This window comes from Anolis sagrei, chromosome 8 (genome assembly GCF_037176765.1).
Source record: "Anolis sagrei isolate rAnoSag1 chromosome 8, rAnoSag1.mat, whole genome shotgun sequence".
Lineage (NCBI taxonomy): Eukaryota > Metazoa > Chordata > Lepidosauria > Squamata > Dactyloidae > Anolis > Anolis sagrei.
The window spans coordinates 3,620,118-3,638,814 of record NC_090028.1 but is presented as its reverse complement, the minus strand read 5'-3'; the positions used below and the strand labels follow the sequence as shown (position 1 = coordinate 3,638,814).

The window sequence follows — 18,697 nt, the reverse complement described above, 5'->3', positions numbered from 1 at the left end:
CGGAGACTTTTAACCCTTCGTTAGCTAGGTCACTTTAATTGGTCTTTAATTGAGGCTTTATTGTTGTTTTCTGTCTATTAAAGCAATAGGTAAATCCAATTAGGTTGGAAGATAAGCAGGAGCAAAGTAGTCCAGGGTAATAGTCCAGCAAAGTCCACAAAAACCAAAACTCAAAATGCAAGAAATCAGGAAACATGAATCCAAGGCATGAATATAAAAGCATAGAATCCAAGAATCAAAACCATGAAACAAAGGCGCTTAAAACAAATTTTCCAAGCAAAGCTTCCATGAATAAGGACGAGATCTTGACTCCTAACTGTGAGAGCCGTTCAGCAGTGGAACTCTCTGCCCCGGAGTGTGGTGGAGGCTCCTACTTTGGAGGCTTTTAAACAGAGGCTGGATGGCCATCTGTCAGGGGTGATTTGAATGCAATATTCCTGCTTCTTGGCAGGGGGTTGGACTGGATGGCCTATGAGGTCTCTTCCAACTCTTTGATTCTATGATTCTATGACTTGATTCCAAACGATGCTTCATCTGACTACATATCCTATACTTGGGACTTTTATCTCTTCGTTACCTATGTCTCTAGTGCTCAGAAATTGGTTTCGTTTTAGCTGAGAATCTCTTATCTTTTTCTCTCGGAGCCTGGCAGAACGCCGAAGCCACTGTTCGGCTCTCCTGTTTTGACTGATCTCCTCCCGTCTATCTATTTGCTCATCAATTTCTGCAGCTGGGCCAGGTACCGAGGTGTTTTCATGTTCCCTATCATGGGAACTCTCTAGTAACAATTCAGAAAGCACACCATCATCCCCACACCCCTCAGGGACATTCTCATGGGAAACTATACTTTGAACAGGAATCTCCTGGTCATTCTCTGCATCAAGATCACTGACCAAACCATTGCCATCTTGAAACTCATTGACATCACTCCCCACATCCAAAGCACCCTGATCCTGAAACACAACCACAGGCTGAGCTCCAACACCAACCCCATTCTGCCAGGAAGGGCGGCACCATCTACAATGTTCCCACACTTATCGTGGGTGTTACGTTCCAGGACCACCCGCGAAAAGTGAAAATCCATGAAGTAGGGATGCTATATATGTATATCGAGTTCCGAGGGTGAGGGAGAAGCAAAGAGAGATTTAAAGGCACTGCACACCTTATTTTTTTGATAGCTATCTGTTGTGGCTGAGATGTTCCCTGATGATGAGGATGATGGGATTCAGATTCAGATCACAGCTAACCCCAGCAAACAAAAGTCCTTTGTCTCACCCTGGTCATTCCACAGATATATAAACCCATTTTTCCCAGTTCCAACAGACCTCACTACCTCTGAGGATGCTTGCCATAGATGCAGGCGAAACGTCAGGAGAAAAATTGCCTCCAGAACATGGCCATATAGCCCGGAAAAACCTACAACAACCAATGTGTCTGAGACTTGTGTAAATAGGGTACGTCCTGGGCTTCATGCCTTTCCCTTAAAGAGGGGGCTCCAAGGACCTTCCTTGGCTGAAGATTCCTCCTTGCAAAGCAATTGAGTTGTTCTTGCCACCCAGGGCCCTCGGCCCGGCCGCCGTACAGGATGTTTTGCTTCGGAAAACGGCTTTAATCAATACTCCGAAGGCGTCCTGTCAGTTATCATTAGGGCCAGGTAAGTGGCAGGTGCAGCATTCATTACCGGAAAGGCAGCTTACAAGCCACAGAGAGGCTTAAGCCTCCGACAGACAAGGCCTTTCGGATTTGCGTCTCCGGAAACAGAGAAGGCCGCTGCTCTGATCTGGCCCAGGTCCAGCTCTCCTTTCCATTTCAACTCAGGTGACAAAAAAGAAGCCGACGATTTGCTTTAATTACATAACACCATATTTGTTCCTGGGTTATAAATGTCATTTCCTAATCAGTTCTATCATAAAAATATGGGAAAAGTTGCAAATCTACTACAAAACAGGAGCTTTTTTGTTGAGTTCCAGGGCCAGAGAAGCAGATGGCAGAAACAGAAGAACGGCCTGCCTCAGGGGAGCGTGCTTGCTCCATCCATGCTCAACATCTACACAAATGACCAGTCATTGCCAGAAGGGACAGAGAGTTTCATCTATGCTGATGATCGTGCCATCACCGCTCAAGCAGGAAGCTTTGAGATGGTTGAACAGAAGCTCCCCAAAGCTTTAGGTGCCCTTACTGCCTATTACAGGGAAAACAAGCTTGCTCCATCCATGTTCAACATTTACACAAATGACCAGCCACTGCCAGAAGGGACAGAGTTTCATCTATGCTGACGATCGTGCCATCACCGCTCAAGCAGGGAGCTTTGAGATGGTTGAACAGAAGCTCCCCAAAGCTTTAGGTGCCCTTACTGCCTATTACAGGGAAAACAAGCTTGCTCCATCCATGTTCAACATTTACACAAATGACCAGCCACTGCCAGAAGGGACAGAGTTTCATCTATGCTGACGATCGTGCCATCACCGCTCAAGCAGGAAGCTTTGAGATGGTTGAACAGAAGCTCCCCAAAGCTTTAGGTGCCCTTACTGCCTATTACAGGGAAAACAAACTTGCTCCATCAATGTTCAACATTTACACAAATGACCAGCCACTGCCGGAAGGGATGGAGAGTTTAATCTATGCTGATGATCGTGCCATCACTGCTCAAGCAGGGAGCTTTGAGATGGTTTAACAGACGCTCCCTGAAGCTTTAGGTGCTCTTAGTGCCTTTTACAAGGAAAACAAGTTTGCTCCATCAATGTTCAACATTTACACAAATGACCAGCCACTGCCAGAAGGACAGAGAGTTTCATCTATGCTGATGATCATGCCATCACCACCCAAGTAGGGAGCTTAGAAATGGTTGAATAGAAGCTCCCCGAAGCTTTAGGTGCTCTTACTGCCTATTACAAGGAAAACCAGCTGATTCCTAATCCATCTAAAATGCAAACATGTACTTTTCACCTTAAGAACAGACAAGCATCTCGAGCTCTGAGGATGACCTGCCTAAGTGTTGATGGCATGATCGTCAACATAGATCAGGGGTTCTCAGCTTGTGGGTCCCCAGATATTTTGGCCTTCAACTCCCAAAAATCCTAACACCTGGTACACTGGCTGGGATTTCTGGGAGTTGTAGGCCAAAACACCTGGGATCCCACAGGTTGAGAACCCCTGATCTATGTTGACGATCATGTCATCACCACTTAAGCAGGGAGCTTTGAAATAGTTGGAACAGAACCTCTCTAAAGTTCTAGGGCAGTGGTTCTCAACGTGAGGGTCCCCAGATGTTTTGTCCTTCAACTCCCAGAAATCCTAACACCTGGTAAATTGCACCACATGATATCCATTGGGAAGTATCAGCCTGCAACAAAGTGGCCGGAATTTGAAGCATACCCTCATGAAGCTGGAAAGTTAAGTAGCCTTTGTGTTTGTGTTTATATATCTTGTGTATCTATGGCATTGAATGTTTGCCATGTATATGTGCATTGTGATTCGCTCTGAGTTCCCTGCAGGGTGAGAAGAGCGGGATAGAAATACTGTAAGTAAGTAAATAAGTAAGTATTATAACTATATTTCTAGTTACTGAGTGGGAAAACCATTCCTCCACCTCTGCTAATCCTCATGTCGTTTCCCAGTCTGAAACCACAACAAAACATTTAAGGATTTAAGACAAAATCAACCCTTTTGGTGTTGCTGAGCCGCTCTGCCTGCCAACAAAGACTCCACGATGACGACTGCACAACAGGTGTGTGTTGCACACCTGCACACTGACACTTTGCATGAGATGGATCTTGGCCGCAGAGGGATTTTAGCTTCGCAAAGACCCTTCAATCGTGAAGCAGGTTCTGCTTTTGCAGGTGTGTCCCTTTCCTGCAGAAGGAAAGGCTTTGAAAGGCCTTGATCCTGCCCACGTTGAGATTCAAAGCCCTTCTTTGCTTGTTGTTGTTGTTGTTGTTAGCTTGGGTATCCTTTTCCATTGCGAAATTACATATAAGTCTGAAAAAATATTGCCTCCAATTGGCCATGTTTTTATTATTATTGTTTTGCCAGTAAGGCAGATATTATTATTATTATTATTATTATTATTATTATTAGCTTGGGTATCCTTTTCCATTGTGAAATCACGTGTAAGTCTGAAAAAATATTGTCTCCAATTGGCCATGTTTTTATTATTATTGTTTTGCTAGTAAGGCAGATATTATTATTATTATTATTATTATTATTATTAGCTTGGGTATCCTTTTCCATTGCGAAATCACGTGTAAGTCTGAAAAAATATTGTCTCCAATTGGCCATGTTTTTATTATTATTGTTTTGCTAGTAAGGCAGATATTATTATTATTATTATTATTATTATTAGCTTGGGTATTCTTTTCCATTGTGAAATCACATGTAAGTCTGAATAAATATTGTCTCCAATTGGCCACGTGTTTATTATTATTGTTTTGCCAGTAAGACAGATTTATTACTATTATTATTATTATTATTATTATTATTATTAGCTTGGGTATTCTTTTCCATTGTGAAATCACGTGTAAGTCTGAAAAAATATTGCCTCCAATTGGCCATGTTTTTATTATTGTTTTGCCAGTAAGGCAGATATTATTATTATTATTATTATTATTATTATTATTATTAGCTTGGGTATTCTTTTCCATTGCGAAATCACGTGTAAGTCTGAAAAAATATTGCCTCCAATGGGCCATGTTTTTATTATAATTGTTTTGCCAGTAAGACAGATATTATTATTATTGTTGTTATTATTATTATTATTATTATTATTATTATTAGCTTGGGTATCCTTTTCCATTGCGAAATCACGTGTAAGTCTGAAAAAATATTGTCTCCAATTGGCCATGTTTTTATTATTATTGTTTTGCCAGTAAGACAGATTTATTACTATTATTATTATTATTATTATTATTATTAGCTTGGGTATCCTTTTCCATTGCGAAATCACATGTAAGTCTGAAAAAATATTGCCTCCAATGGGCCATGTTTTTATTATAATTGTTTTGCCAGTAAGACAGATATTATTATTATTATTATTATTATTATTATTATTAGCTTGGGTATCCTTTTCCATTGCGAAATCACGTGTAAGTCTGAAAAATTATTGTCTCCAATTGGCCATGTTTTTATTATTATTGTTTTGCCAGTAAGACAGATATTATTATTATTATTATTATTATTATTATTAGCTTGGGTATCCTTTTCCATTGCGAAATCACGTGTAAGTCTGGAAAAATATTGTTTCCAATGGGCCATGTGTTTATTATTATTGTTTTGCCAGTAAGGCAGATTTTTTTATGATTATGATTATTATTATGATTAGCCTGAGTATCCTTTTCCGCTGTGAAATCATGTGTAAGTCTGAAAAAAATATTGTCTCCAATTGGCCATGTTTTTGTTATTATTATTTTGTCAGTAAGGCAGAATTATTATTATTATTATTATTATTATTATTATTATTATTATTATTAGCTTGGGTATTCTTTTCCATTGTGAAATCACATGTACGTCTGAAAAAATATTGCCTCCAATGGGTCATGTTTTTATTATTATTGTTTTGCCAGTAAGGCAGAATTATTATTATTATTATTATTATTATTATTATTAGCCTGGGTATCCTTTTCCATTGTGAAATCACGTGTAAGTCTGAAAAAATATTGTCTCCAATTGGCCATGTTTTTATTATTATTGTTTTGCCAGTAATGCAGATATATTATTATTATCATTATTATTATTATTATTAGCTTGGGTACATCTGAAAAAAAATTGTCTCTAATTGGCTATGTTTTTATTATTATTGTTTTGCCAATAAGGAAGATTTATTATTATTATTATTATTATTATTATTATTAGCTTGGGTACATCTGAAAAAAAATGTCTCCAATTGGCCATGTTTTTATTATTATTATTTTGCCAGTAAGGCTGGATTATTATTATTATTATTATTATTATTATTATTATTATTATTGGGTATCCTTTTCTGTTTTGCCAGTAATGCAGATTATTTATTATTATTATTATTATTATTATTATTATTATTATTATTATTAGCCTGGGTATCCTTTTGCATTGTGAAATCACATGTAAGCCTGAAAAAATATTGCCTCCTATTGGCCATGTTATAATTATTATAATTTTTATTATTATTATTATTATTAGCTTGGATATTTTTTCCATTGCGAAATCACGTGTAAGTCTGGAAAAATATTGTTTCCAATTGGCCATGTTGTTATTGTTGTTATTATTATTATTATTATTATTATTATTATTATTATCATTATTAGCCTGGGTATCCTTTTGCATTGTGAAATCACATGTTAGTCTGAAAAAATATTGCCTCCAATTGGCCATGTTATTATTATTATTATTATTATTATTATTATTATTAGCTTGGATATTTTTTTCCATTGTGAAATCACGTGTAAGTCTGGAAAAATATTGCCTCCAATTGGCCATGTTATTATTATTATTGTTTTGCCAGTAAGGCAGAATTATTATTATTGTTGTTGTTGTTGTTATTATTATTATTACTATTATTATTATTAGCCTGGGTATCCTTTTGCATTGTGAAATCATATCTAAGCCTGAAAAAATATTGCCTCCAATTGGCCATGTTATTATTATTATTATTATTATTATTATTATTAGCTTGGTTATCCTTTTGCATTGTGAAATCATGTGTAAGTCTGAAAAAATATTGCCTCCAGTTGGCCATGTTTTTATTATTATTGTTTCGCCAGTAATGTAGATATATTATTATTATTATTATTATTATTATTATTATTATTATTATTATTAGCTTGGGTATACCTTTTGCATTGTGAAATCACGTATAAGTCTGAAAAAATACTGTCTCCAATGGGCCATGTTTTTATTATTATTGTTTTGCCAGTAACGCAGATATATTATTATTATTATTATTATTATTATTATTATTATTATTATTATTATTAGCTTGGGTATACCTTTTGCATTGTGAAATCACGTGTAAGTCTGAAAAAATATTGCTTCCAATTGGCCATGTTTTTATTATTATTGTTTTGCCAGTAAAGCAGATTTGAGCCCCTGGAAATAACCATTGAGCGGAGCACTCTCACAAAACCTAAAGTGCTTGAGTTTGCTTAATGGTTTATGTTATGACAACGTTCAAGACCATCCGCCTTTTAGTTGCCAATTAATGTCTCCATGTTTGCACACAATTCTCTTTTTTTCCTTCCCCACCAAACCCTAATTGCTACTATAATACAATATATATATATTTAGAATGCAATGTTCCATCTCATTGTTTTACTTGCTGCCCAATTTTGGCAACTCGCCGCGCGTTTTAAATACACCGTTCGTCATTGTTATTATGGTCGTTCTGGCCAATTTGTCTCGAACTCAACATTAATTTTCTGCACGACAAAAAAACAATAAGGTTCTGGATATGGAAGAGATGGTCTCCAGCATTAATGATGCCCAATTTCCAATTATTATACTATCAGAAATAAGATTATTAAGACATAATATTCCACCTGCCGGTCTTGGGTCTGTGCGCATTCAGAAGAAGACATACAAGCCACTCTAAACACAGTCGCAGAAGTTTACGAGAAACTCAGCCTGTCATTGAACCTCGAGAAAACCAAAGTGCTCTTCGTGCCTCTTCAAATTCTGCAGCACTGATGGTCACAGCTGACCTCCAGCTGGAGCACTCACAGGCCAGGGTTTCCCAGTTCTCACCAGCCAATCCCTCTCCAATGTCAGAGATACAGGTTAATGGTGTAACATTAGAAAATGTTGACCATTTTCTCTCCCTTGGCAGCCACCTCTCCACCAAAGACAACACTGACATCGAAATACAACACTGCCTGAGCTCTGCGAGTGCAGCATTTTTCCGAATGAAGCAGAGAGTGTTTGAGGACCGGGACATCCATAGGGAGACCAAGGTGCTTGTTTATAAAGCTATTGTCCTCCCAACCCTGCTATACGCCTGTGAAACATGGACTGTCTACAGACATCAACATTAACACTGAAATACAACACTGCCTGAGCTCTGCGAGTACAGCTTTTTTCTGAATGAAGCAGAGAGTGTTTGACCAGGATATCCGTAGGGAGACCAAGGTGCTTGTTTATAAAGCCATTTTCCTCTCAACCCTGCTATATGCCTGTGAAACATGGACTGTCTACAGACATCAACATTGACACCGAAATACAACACCGCCTGAGCTCTGCGAGTACAGCATTTTTCCAAATGAAGCAGAGAGTGTTTGAGGACCGGGACATCCGTAGGGATACCAAGGTGCTTGTTTACAAAGCTATTGTCCTCCCAACCCTGCTATACGCCTGTGAAACATGGACTGTCTACAGACATCAACATTATTGTCCTCCCAACCCTGCTATACGCCTGTGAAACATGGACTGTCTACAGACATCAACATTGACGCTGAAATACAACACCACCTGAGCTCTGTGAGTGCAGAATTTTTCCAAATGAAGCAGAGAGTGTTTGAGGACCGGGACATCCGTAGGGATACCAAGGTACTTGTTAATAAAGGTATTGTCCTCCCAACCATGCTCTACACCTGCGAAATGTGGACTGTCTACAGACGTCACATGCAACTTCGGGAATGATTCCATCAGCACTGCTTCCGGAAAATCCTGCAAATCTCTTGGGAAGGCAAGCAGACAAATGTCAGCGTGCTGGAAGAAGCAAAGATTGCCAGCATTGAAGCAATGGTCCTCCGCCATCAACTCCGTTGGACCGACCACGTTGTCCGGATGCCCAATCTCCGTCTCCCAAAGCAGTTGCTCTACTCCGAACTCAAGAATGGAAAACAGAATGTTGGTGGGCAGGAAAAGAGATTGAAAGATGGGCTCAAAGCCAACGTTAAAAACTCTGTCATTGACACTGAGAACTGGGAAGCCCTGGCCCTTGAGCACTCCAGCTGGAGGTCAGCTGTGACCAGCAGTGCTGTAGAATTTGAAGAGGCATGAATGGAGGGCGAAAGAGAGAAACGTGCCAAGAGGAAGGCACGTCAAGCCAACCCCAACCAGGACCGCCTTCCACCTGGAAACCAATGCGGGAGACTGTGGCATAGACACTGAGAACTGGGAAGCCCAGCTGGAGGTCAGCTGTGACCAGCAGTGCTGTAGAATTCAAAGAGGTACATATGGAGGGCGAAAGAGGGAAACGTACCAAGAGAAAGGCGTGTCAAGCTAACCGATGTCCTCACTGCGGGAGACGTAGATCAAGAATAGGGCTCCAGAGTCACCTATGGACCCACCCTGGAAGATTATTCTACTTAGACAACGAGGGATCACCTAAGTAAGTAAGTACTCGGGTCTCTGAACCATAGATTGTATTTCAGATGAATGACGATATGCATAGTTTTTTGTTTCTCTGAAACCGTGGAAATTTCTCTTCGAAAGTGGAGATATCCCATTGATTCCTCGGAGCACCGAACATCTGTTTGCACAACTTTACGAGACAATAAAAAGAATCCCAAAAAACGCTCCCTTTGACAATAACAACGTCTTGAAAGCAGGAGGCGAAGGCTCGATGGGGCCAGTCAGCGTTTTGGAAACTAATTAATTACGTTTATATCCTGCCTCTCCTCCAGCAAGGCACACATTAAAGCAAAATGCAGCTTAAAAACAAAGATATACATATATGCATATACAAACTAAAAATGGCCCTAAAGTTGTCACCCAAAAGTTTCCCTAATGGCAGAGCAGTAACCAGCTATTACTGAAGCGCCTTTATAAAAAGAGAAGAATATATACTTTTGTCTTCTTTTTGATCTCTTTTAAAATGCTTTTAAGCTGTTGGAATTTAGCGCTTGGTTTAAGATGACTGCTAATTTCACTCTTTCCTTAACTGGTTTAAATTATATACCTAACGTTGCCCAGGTACGCATTGTATTCGCGGCTTGTTCTTTTCTTCCTCCATTTCCGATGTTTTCTCTTATTTATTTATTTATTTATTTGGTACACTTGTATACCGCTAATATCTCAGCCTGTGCGGCGACTCATTGCGGTTTACAACATATTTAAAATACAATATTCACTTTAAAAATATAAAATAGAATATCAAAATACATACATATACATACATAGTATTGGGCCACCAATACAGACCGGAACATCTCATAGTTAAAGTCGTAATCCAATTCGTTATCCTTGATTGCTAGTCCATGGTCAAAACAACATCACATCGGAAATTAGTTGAAAACTTGCTCGAACATCCAAGTTTTCAGTTTTTTCCGAAATGCCATTAGCGAGGTGGCTGATCTTATTTCCGTAGGGAGGGCATTCCAAAGCCGGGGGGCCACCACAGAAAAGGCCCTATCTCTCGTTCCCGCAAGCCACACTTGTGAAGCAGGCGGGATGGAGAGAAGGGCTTCTCCTGAAGATCTTAGGGTCCTGGTGGGCTGATAGGCCGAGATACGTTCGGATAGGTATGTAGGGCCAGAACCGTTTAGGGCTTTAAAGGCCAACGCCAGCACTTTGAATTGGGCTCGGTAGCTAATCGGTCTTATTTACTTTGCTTTCTCTTCCTTTTTCTTTCTTCCATCCCTCCTTTCCTCCTTCCTTTCTTCCCTTCCCTTCTTTCTCTTTCTTTCCTTCTCTCCTCATATTTTCCTTTTCTTCCCTTCCTTCCTTCCATCTTCTCTCCCTCTCTCTTTCCTACTTTTTCTTTCTTCCATCGCTTCCTCCCTTTTCTTTCTCTCCTTCCTTCCACCATACTTTCCAACACATTCTTTTTTCCCTTCCTTCTTTCCTTTTGCCACTCCCTCCCCTTCCCTTCCCTTCTTCCATCCTTTCCTTCTTCCTTCCCTTCCTTTCCCTTCCCTTCTTTCTCTTTCTTTCCTTTCCTCTACCACACTTTCCTCCACTTTCCTTTTCTTCCCTTTCTTCTTTCCTTCCTCTTTCTCTCCCCTTCTTTTTTTCTTCCATCCCTTCCTTCCTTCTTTCTCTCTTTCCTTCCCTCCACCATACTTTGCCTCACTTTCCTTTTTTCCCCTTCCTCTCTTCTTTCTTTCACCACTCTCTCCCTCTCCCATTCTCTTCCCTTCTTTTTCTTTCTTCCATCCCTTCTTCCTGTCTTTCTCTTCCTTTTCTTCCCTCCACCTCTTTCCTTCCCTCCACCATACTTTTTCCTTTTCTTCCCTTTCTTCTTTCCTATCGCCGATCCCTCCTTCTCCCATTCTCTTCCCTTCTTTTTCTTTCATCCATCCTTTCCTCCCTTCTTTCTCTTTCTTTCCTTCCCTCCACCATACTTTCACCTTTTCCTTTTCTTCCATTCCTTGTTTCCTTCTGCTCTCTCCATCTCTCTTCCATTCTTTTTCTTTCTTCCATCCCTTCCTATCTTTCTCTTTCTTTCCTTCTTATTGCCGATCCCTCCTTCTCCCATTCTCTTCCCTTCTTTTTCTTTCATCCATCCCTTCCTCGCTTCTTCCTCTTTCTTTCCTTCCCTCCACCATACTTTTTCCTTTTCTTCCCTTTCTTCTTTCCTATCGCCGATCCCTCCTCCCATTCTCTTCCTTTCTTTTTCTTTCATCCATCCCTTCCTCCTATCTTTCTCTTTCTTTCCTTCCCTCCACCACACTTTCCTCCCCTTTCCTTTTTCTCCCTTCCTTCTTTCCTTCTGCCCTCTCCATCTCTCTTCCCTTCTTTTTCTTTCTTCCATCCCTTCCCATCTTTCTCTTCCTTTTCTTCTTATTGCCAATCCCGTCTCCCATTCTCTTCCCTTCTTTTTCTTTCATCCATCCCTTTCATCCATCCTCTTTCTTTCCTTCTCTCCACCTCTTTCTTTCCCTCCACCATACTTTTTCCTTTTCTTCCCTTTCTTCTTTCCTATCGCCGATCCCTCCTTCTCCCATTCTCTTCCTTTCTTTTTCTTTCATCCATCCCTTCCTTCTATCTTTCTCTTTCTTTCCTTTCCTCCACCATACTTTCACCCACTTTCCTTTTCCTCCCTTCCTTCTTTCCTTCTGCCCTCTCTATCTCTCTTCCATTCTTTTTCTTTCTTCCATCCCTTCCTATCTTTCTCTTTCTTTCCTTCTTATTGCCAATCCCTCCTTCTCTCATTCTCTTCCCTTTTTTTCTTTCATCCATCCCTTCCTCGCTTCTTCCTCTTTCTTTCCTTCCCTCCACCATATTTTTTCCTTTTCTTCCCTTTCTTCTTTCCTATCGCCGATCCCTCCTTCTCCCATTCTCTTCCCTTCTTTTTCTTTCATCCATCCCTTCCTCCTATCTTTCTCTTTCTTTCCTTCCCTCCACCACACTTTCCTCCCCTTTCCTTTTTCTCTCTTCCTTCTTTCCTTCTGCCCTCTCCATCTCTCTTCCCTTCTTTTTCTTTCATCCATCCTTTCCTCCCTTCTTTCTCTTTCTTTCCTTCCCTCCACCATACTTTCTCCTTTTCCTTTTCTTCCCTTTCTTCTTTCCTGTTGCCGATCCCTCCTTCACCCATTCTCTTCCCATCTTTTTCTTTCTTCCATCCCTTCCTCTTGTCTTTCCTCCCCTTTCCTATTCTTCCCTTCCTTCTTTCCTTCCACTTTCTCTCCCTCTTTTTCCTTCTTTTTCCTTCTTCCATCCCTTTCTCCCATCTTTCTCTTTTTTCCTTCTCTCCACCATACTTTCCCTCTTACCTTTTCTTCCCTTTCTTCTTTCCTATCGCTGATCCCTCCTTCTCACATTCTCTTTCCTTCTTTTTCTTTCATCCATCCCTTCCTCCTTTCTTCCTTTCTTTCCTTCCCTCCATCACACTTTCCTCCCCTTCCCTTTTCTTCCCTTTATTCTTCCCTTCTGTTTTCTCCCCCTCTCTTCCCTTCTTTTTCTTTCATCCATTCCTTCCTCGCTTCTTCCTCTTTCTTTCGTTCCCTCCACCACACTTTACTCCACTTTCATTTTCTTCCTTTCCTTCCTTCCACTTTCTCTCCCTCTCTTTCCTTTTTCTTTCATCCACCCCTTCCTCACTTCTTCCTCTTTCTTTCCTTCCCTCCACACTTTCCTCCCCTTTCCTTTTCTCCCCTTCCTTCTTTCCTTCCACTTTCTCTCCCTCTCTTCCCTTCTTTTTCTTTCATCCATCCCTTCCTCGCTTCTTCCTCTTTCTTTCGTTCCCTCCACCACTTTACTCCACTTTCATTTTCTTCCCTTCCTTCCTTCCTTCCTTCCACTTTCTCTCCCTCTTTTTCCTTCTTCTTCTTTCTTCCATCCTTTCCTCCCATCTTTCTCTTTCTTTCCTTCCCTCCACCATACTTTCACCCACTTTCCTTTTTCTCCCTTTCCTCTTTCCTTCTGCCCTCTCCATCTCTCTTCCCTTCTATTTCTTTCTTCCATCCCTTCCTCCTATCTTTCTCTTTCTTCCCTTCTCTCCAACATACTTTCCCCTTTTCCTTTTCTTCCCTTTCTTCTTTCCTATCGCCGATCACTCCTTCTCCTATTCTATTGCCATCTTTTTCTTTCATGCAGCCCTTCCTCGTTTCTTCCTTTTTCTTTCCTTTCCTTCACCACACTTTCCTTCAAGTTTCCTTTTCTTCCCTTCCTTCTTTCTTTCCACTTTCTCTCCCTTTCTTTCCTTTTTTTTCTTTCATCCACTCCTTCCTCCCATCTTTCTCTTTCTTTCCTTCCCTCCACCATACTTTCCCCCTTATCTTTTCTTTCCTTTCTTCTTTCCTATTGCTGATCGCGCCTTCTCCCATTCTCTTCCCTTCTTTTTCTTTCATCCATCCCTTCATATCTTTCTCTTTTTTTCCTTCTCTTCACCACTTTCCCCCTTTCCTTTTCTTCCCTTTCTTCTTTCCTATCGCCGATCCCTCCTTCTCCCATTCTCTTCCCTTCTTTTTCTTTCTTCCATCCCTTCCATACTTTCCTCTACTTTCCTTTTCTTCCCTTCCTTTCCTTTCCCCTCTCTCCCTTTCTTTTCCTTCCTTTTTCTTTCTATCCCTTCCTCAACCCCTTCTTCCTTTCTTCTTCCCTCCTTTTTCTTTCTCCCTCCCTCCATTCCTTTCCCTTCTTCTCTTTCCTCCCTCCCTTTCCTTCCTCTCATACACATGTCACCAAACAGCATCCAAACTGCTTCCCTCCCTTTCCTTCTTAGTGACATCACAGAGGGGCCACTTCACCTAGCTACAGCCAATCCGCTTTGTTCCTTTCCTCTTCCTCAGTTCTGGGCCTGTAAGGAGTAGTTACTTTTGTTCAAACTCCCCAAGTAATTTAAGTTGAATAATGAAGGATCTGTGTGCCAAGTTTGGTCCAGATCCATCAAGCCACGGAGGAGCCTTTGTGGCACAAACCAACCAACATACTTTTAGAGAGAGTTAAGTTGCTGGTTTTGAGCCACTTTTGCTTTTAACTCATGCTGTATACGCTGCCATTGGTGTCATACTCAGAAAAGGGCCAAAGCATGCAACGAAGAACGGACGCACTTACTTCCCCATCCAAACGGCATAGTTTTCGGGAAGCCTTGGGACGAAGAGGATGGCGTTTCCGGTGTCGACCTCAACGGCTCCATAGCAGTCGGCCTCCGTCACTCCAAAGGTCCAATGGAAGTACGATTCCTGGGAACGAGGAACAAAAGGACAAAGCTGCTTTGAGTCTCCTCCTTGTGGACAAAAAAAGGAGGAATATAAATAAACATAATAATAATAATTGACTTTTACAATTAAAATTGTTTTACAAGTCAAACAAGCAGTCGAAGAAGAAAAACGCAATGCCCTGACAGAAGATGTCAAGGAAAGCCAAGAACCTGCTTTCACTGAAGTCAATAATCGGAAACTTCTCAAAGTACAACAGACAAAGAGTCAGTACAAAAAAACTGCACTCCAAACCAGAGCTGACAGGGTCAAACTTCCCACACAGAATCCCAATGACCAACAGAAAATACTATGTTTTCTGATGGTCTTTGGTGACCCCTCTGACACCCTTCGCGACCCCCTCAGGGGTCCCGACCCCGAGGTTGAGAAACACGGATCAAAGAGCATTCTGAACTCCACCAAACCGAACTTCGGATTTAAACCGAACTTGGCACACAGAACTCCCATGACCCACAGAAAACACTGGAAGGGTTTGGTGGGTATTGACCTTGAGTTTGGGAGTTGTAGTTCACCTATATCCAGAGGAGTGTTGTGGATTCATGCAATGGTGGATCTGGACCAAACTTGGCACAAATACTCAATATGCGCAAATGTGAACACTGGTGGAGCTTGGGGAAAATAGACCTTGTCTTTTGGGAGTTGTAGTTGCTGGGATTTATAGTTCATTACAGTCAAAGAACATTCTGAACTCCACCAATTATAGAATTGGCTCAAACTTCCCACATGCGAACCCCATGACCGTTGTTGTTGCTGGGATTTATAGTTCATTACAATCAAAGAACATTTTGAACTCCACCAACGACAGAATTGGCTCAAACTTCCCACATGGAATCCCCATGACCATTAGAAAATACTGTGTTTTCTCATGGTCTTTGGCGATCCCTCTGACACCCCTTCGCGACCCCCTCAGGGGTCCCGACCCCCAGGTTGAGAAACACTGACCTAGGGCTTCAGAGAGCTTCTGTTCAACCACCTCAAAGCTCCCTGCTTGAGCGGTAATGGCACGATGGAATCCCCATGACCATCAGAAAATACTGTGTTTTCTCATGGTCTTTGGCGACCCTTCTGACACCCCTTTGCGACCCCCCTCAGGGGTCCCAACCCCCAGGTTGAGAAACACTGGATTAGAGGGTCCTGTTCCTCTTCCTGTTCTAGGATGCAACACGGGGGACAGGACTGATCAGTATGGATATAATGCCCTGAAGACTGGTGCAACTGGACTTTGGAAGATCAGGATTCAAATCCCCGCTCAGGTGTAATGCTGCAGCAAAGCCTGGCTTGGGGGAAGCAAAATATATCGCCTGCCTGGACAACAGTTAAGTCCAGCTGGAAAAGCTCTTCTTACAGACACTCCTGGCCTTGAGCTCCCGTAATGAGGCGCCAGGGGAAAGGCCTCCGAAAACACAGAATTCAGGGGAAAGTGCGCTAACACAAGGAGATAAACTGTTTGCAAGACCACACTCTTCCTCCAGCCTGCTAGGAGCTACTACAGCTTAGAGAGAGAGAGATGCAATGAGACTACAACAATACAAGATTCATCCCAGAGGCTCTTAAGATGAATTGGGCATCCAACAATACAATACAAAACTTTGTTACGGTCACTGAGCAGCACAAAGAACTGGGCATCCTTTGCATCCGAAATGGGGTCTCTAAAGGCAACGTTTCAGGGGAAAGATAATGCTCCGAAAGAAGGAAAACACAACCCCAAAAATCCACATCGCTGCCCACTGCCTTTAGAATTCAAACAAAGCCACACCAAGCCACAGAAATGTTATAAATGATCGAGAACTAGCAGCAATATTGGCCCAAAATACGGTGCCGGTGCCCAAAACATAGTGGAAATACAAGGTCGTTGGACCGTATATTATTAATTTCCTTAATTAAACAAACCTGATGCTGGGGGCTCCGTAGCTTACTTGGAAATATTAGGCAATTTGACCCCAAAATCTTCTAAAATGCAAATCTCAATGGTAAACAAACAAACAAACAAAAGACAGAACAACAAACAGCAAAAGTTACGAGTTCTGCTGCTGTTTTGAAATCGATTATTATTATTTTTACTAGCTGTCCCCTGCCACGCGTTGCTGTGGCCCAGTCTGTGTATATGTTTTGTGTGTGCATATATTTGTTTATATATGCATGTATTGTGTTTGCATGTATGTATATGTGTGTGTGTAGATATCTATCTATCTATCTATCTATCTATCTATCTATCTATCTATCTATCTATCTATATCTATATATATAATAAAGAAGAGTGTTTGTTTGTATGGGAAGGACAGAGGTGCGGAGGGCGGAAGGTGTTTGTGCCAGCGTTCTGATTGGCTGCCGCTGTGGTGCTATTTGCATATGGTCTCTGATTGGGCAGCTTCAATAGGAGCCCCTGGTGGAGAAGAGGGTTCATGGCAGAAACGGGGCATGACAGAAGGAAATTTGCATATGGTCTCTGATTGGCCAGCCTCAAATCCAACATTCCGAGATGAGAAAGAGAGGAAAGGAAAGGCCAAAGGGGGCTGGGTCAGAACACTACACATACAGAGCAGACTTGGCAGAGCCCCCATCACCCACTCGACATCCTACTGCAGTTTGGAGGAGTATGAACCATGGATGATGGGACTTGCAGTACCACCACTCACATTCTGAGACCGCTGTTAACCTCATCCAATGACTGATCAGGACCAAACTTTGCACAGAGACCTCTCATGACCCACTTTACGTCCTGGTGTGGTTTGGCCGGGGATGGACCGTGGATTATGGGACTTGCAGTACCTTTGCTCAGTTCTTGAGACCACTGCAACCCTCATCCAATTACCGATAAAGACCAAACTTGGCACACTGAGTCTCCATGACGCACTCTACATCCTGGTGCGGCTTGGAGGAGGATGCACCATGGACGATGGGACTTGCAATATCTGCACTCCCTTCCTAAAACCATTATAACTGCAAACAATGATGGATCAGGACCACAATTTACACAGAGAGCCCGCATGACCCACTCTACATCCTGGTGCGGTTTGGAAGAAGTTGACAATGGATGATGGGACTTGCAGTCACTTCACTCACTTCCTGAGACCACTGAGACCCTTGCCAATGATTGATCAAGACCAAACTTGGTACAGAGAGTCCCCATGACCCACTCTACATCCTGCTGTACTTTCGAGGAGGACAGACCATGGATGATAGGACTTCAAGTACCTCCACTCTCTTCCCAAGAGTGCTGCAACCCTCATCTAATGTCCGAACAAAACCAAACTTGGCACACAGAGCCCCCATGACCCACTCTACATCCTACTGCGGTTTGGAGTAGGGCATACCATGGATGATGGGACTTGAAGTACCCCTACTCGCTTTCCGCTACCCTCAACAATGACTAAACAACACCAAACTTGGCACATAGACCTCTCATGACCCACTTCACGCCATGGTGTGGTTTGACTGTGGATCGAGCATGGATTATGGGACTTGCAGTATCTTCGCTCAATTCCTGAGACCACTGCAACCATCATCCAATTTCCGATAAGGACCAAACTTGGCACACCGGGTCTCCATGATGCACTCTACATCCTGGTGCGGTTTGGAGGATGATGCACCATGGACGATGGGACTTGCAGTTCCTTCACTCAGTGAAACTACTGAGACCCTCATCCAATGACTGATGAAGACCAAACTTGGCACACAGAGCCCCCATGACCCACTCTATATCCTGCTGCTGTTTGTAGGAGGATGGCTCATGGATGATGGGACTTCAAGTACCTTCACTCACTTCACTCATTACCCACTTTCTCTAATAACCCGGGCAACGCCGGGTCCCCTATCTATATATATAATAAAAGTCAAAACTTGTATGCGGCGGATGTGTGGCGGTGTATGTGCCGGCTTTCTGATTGGCCAGCCTGAAAGTTCCAAGATTCTGATTGGCTGCTGCTGTGGTGCTATTTGCATATGGTCCCTGATTGGCCTGCTTCAACAGGAGCCCCTGGTGGAGAAAAGGGTTCATGACAGGAATGGGGACATGACAGAAGGAAATTTGCATTTGGTCTCTGATTGGCCAGCCTCAATTCCAAGATTCTGAATGGCTGCTGCTGTGGTGCTATTTGCATATGCTCCCTGATTGGCCTGCTTCAACA

At 42.0% G+C, this 18,697-nt stretch overlaps 1 protein-coding gene across 1 annotated transcript in view; it reads right to left on the bottom strand.

Moving 5' to 3' along the window:
* Nucleotides 1-18,697, bottom strand: part of PEPD (peptidase D) — a 210,081-nt gene that overhangs the window by 163,567 nt on the left and 27,817 nt on the right. The window contains exon 3 of the mRNA XM_060788158.2: nt 14,407-14,534. Coding sequence (XP_060644141.1) covers nt 14,407-14,534 — 128 coding nt within the window. The remainder of the gene's footprint in view (nt 1-14,406; nt 14,535-18,697) is intronic.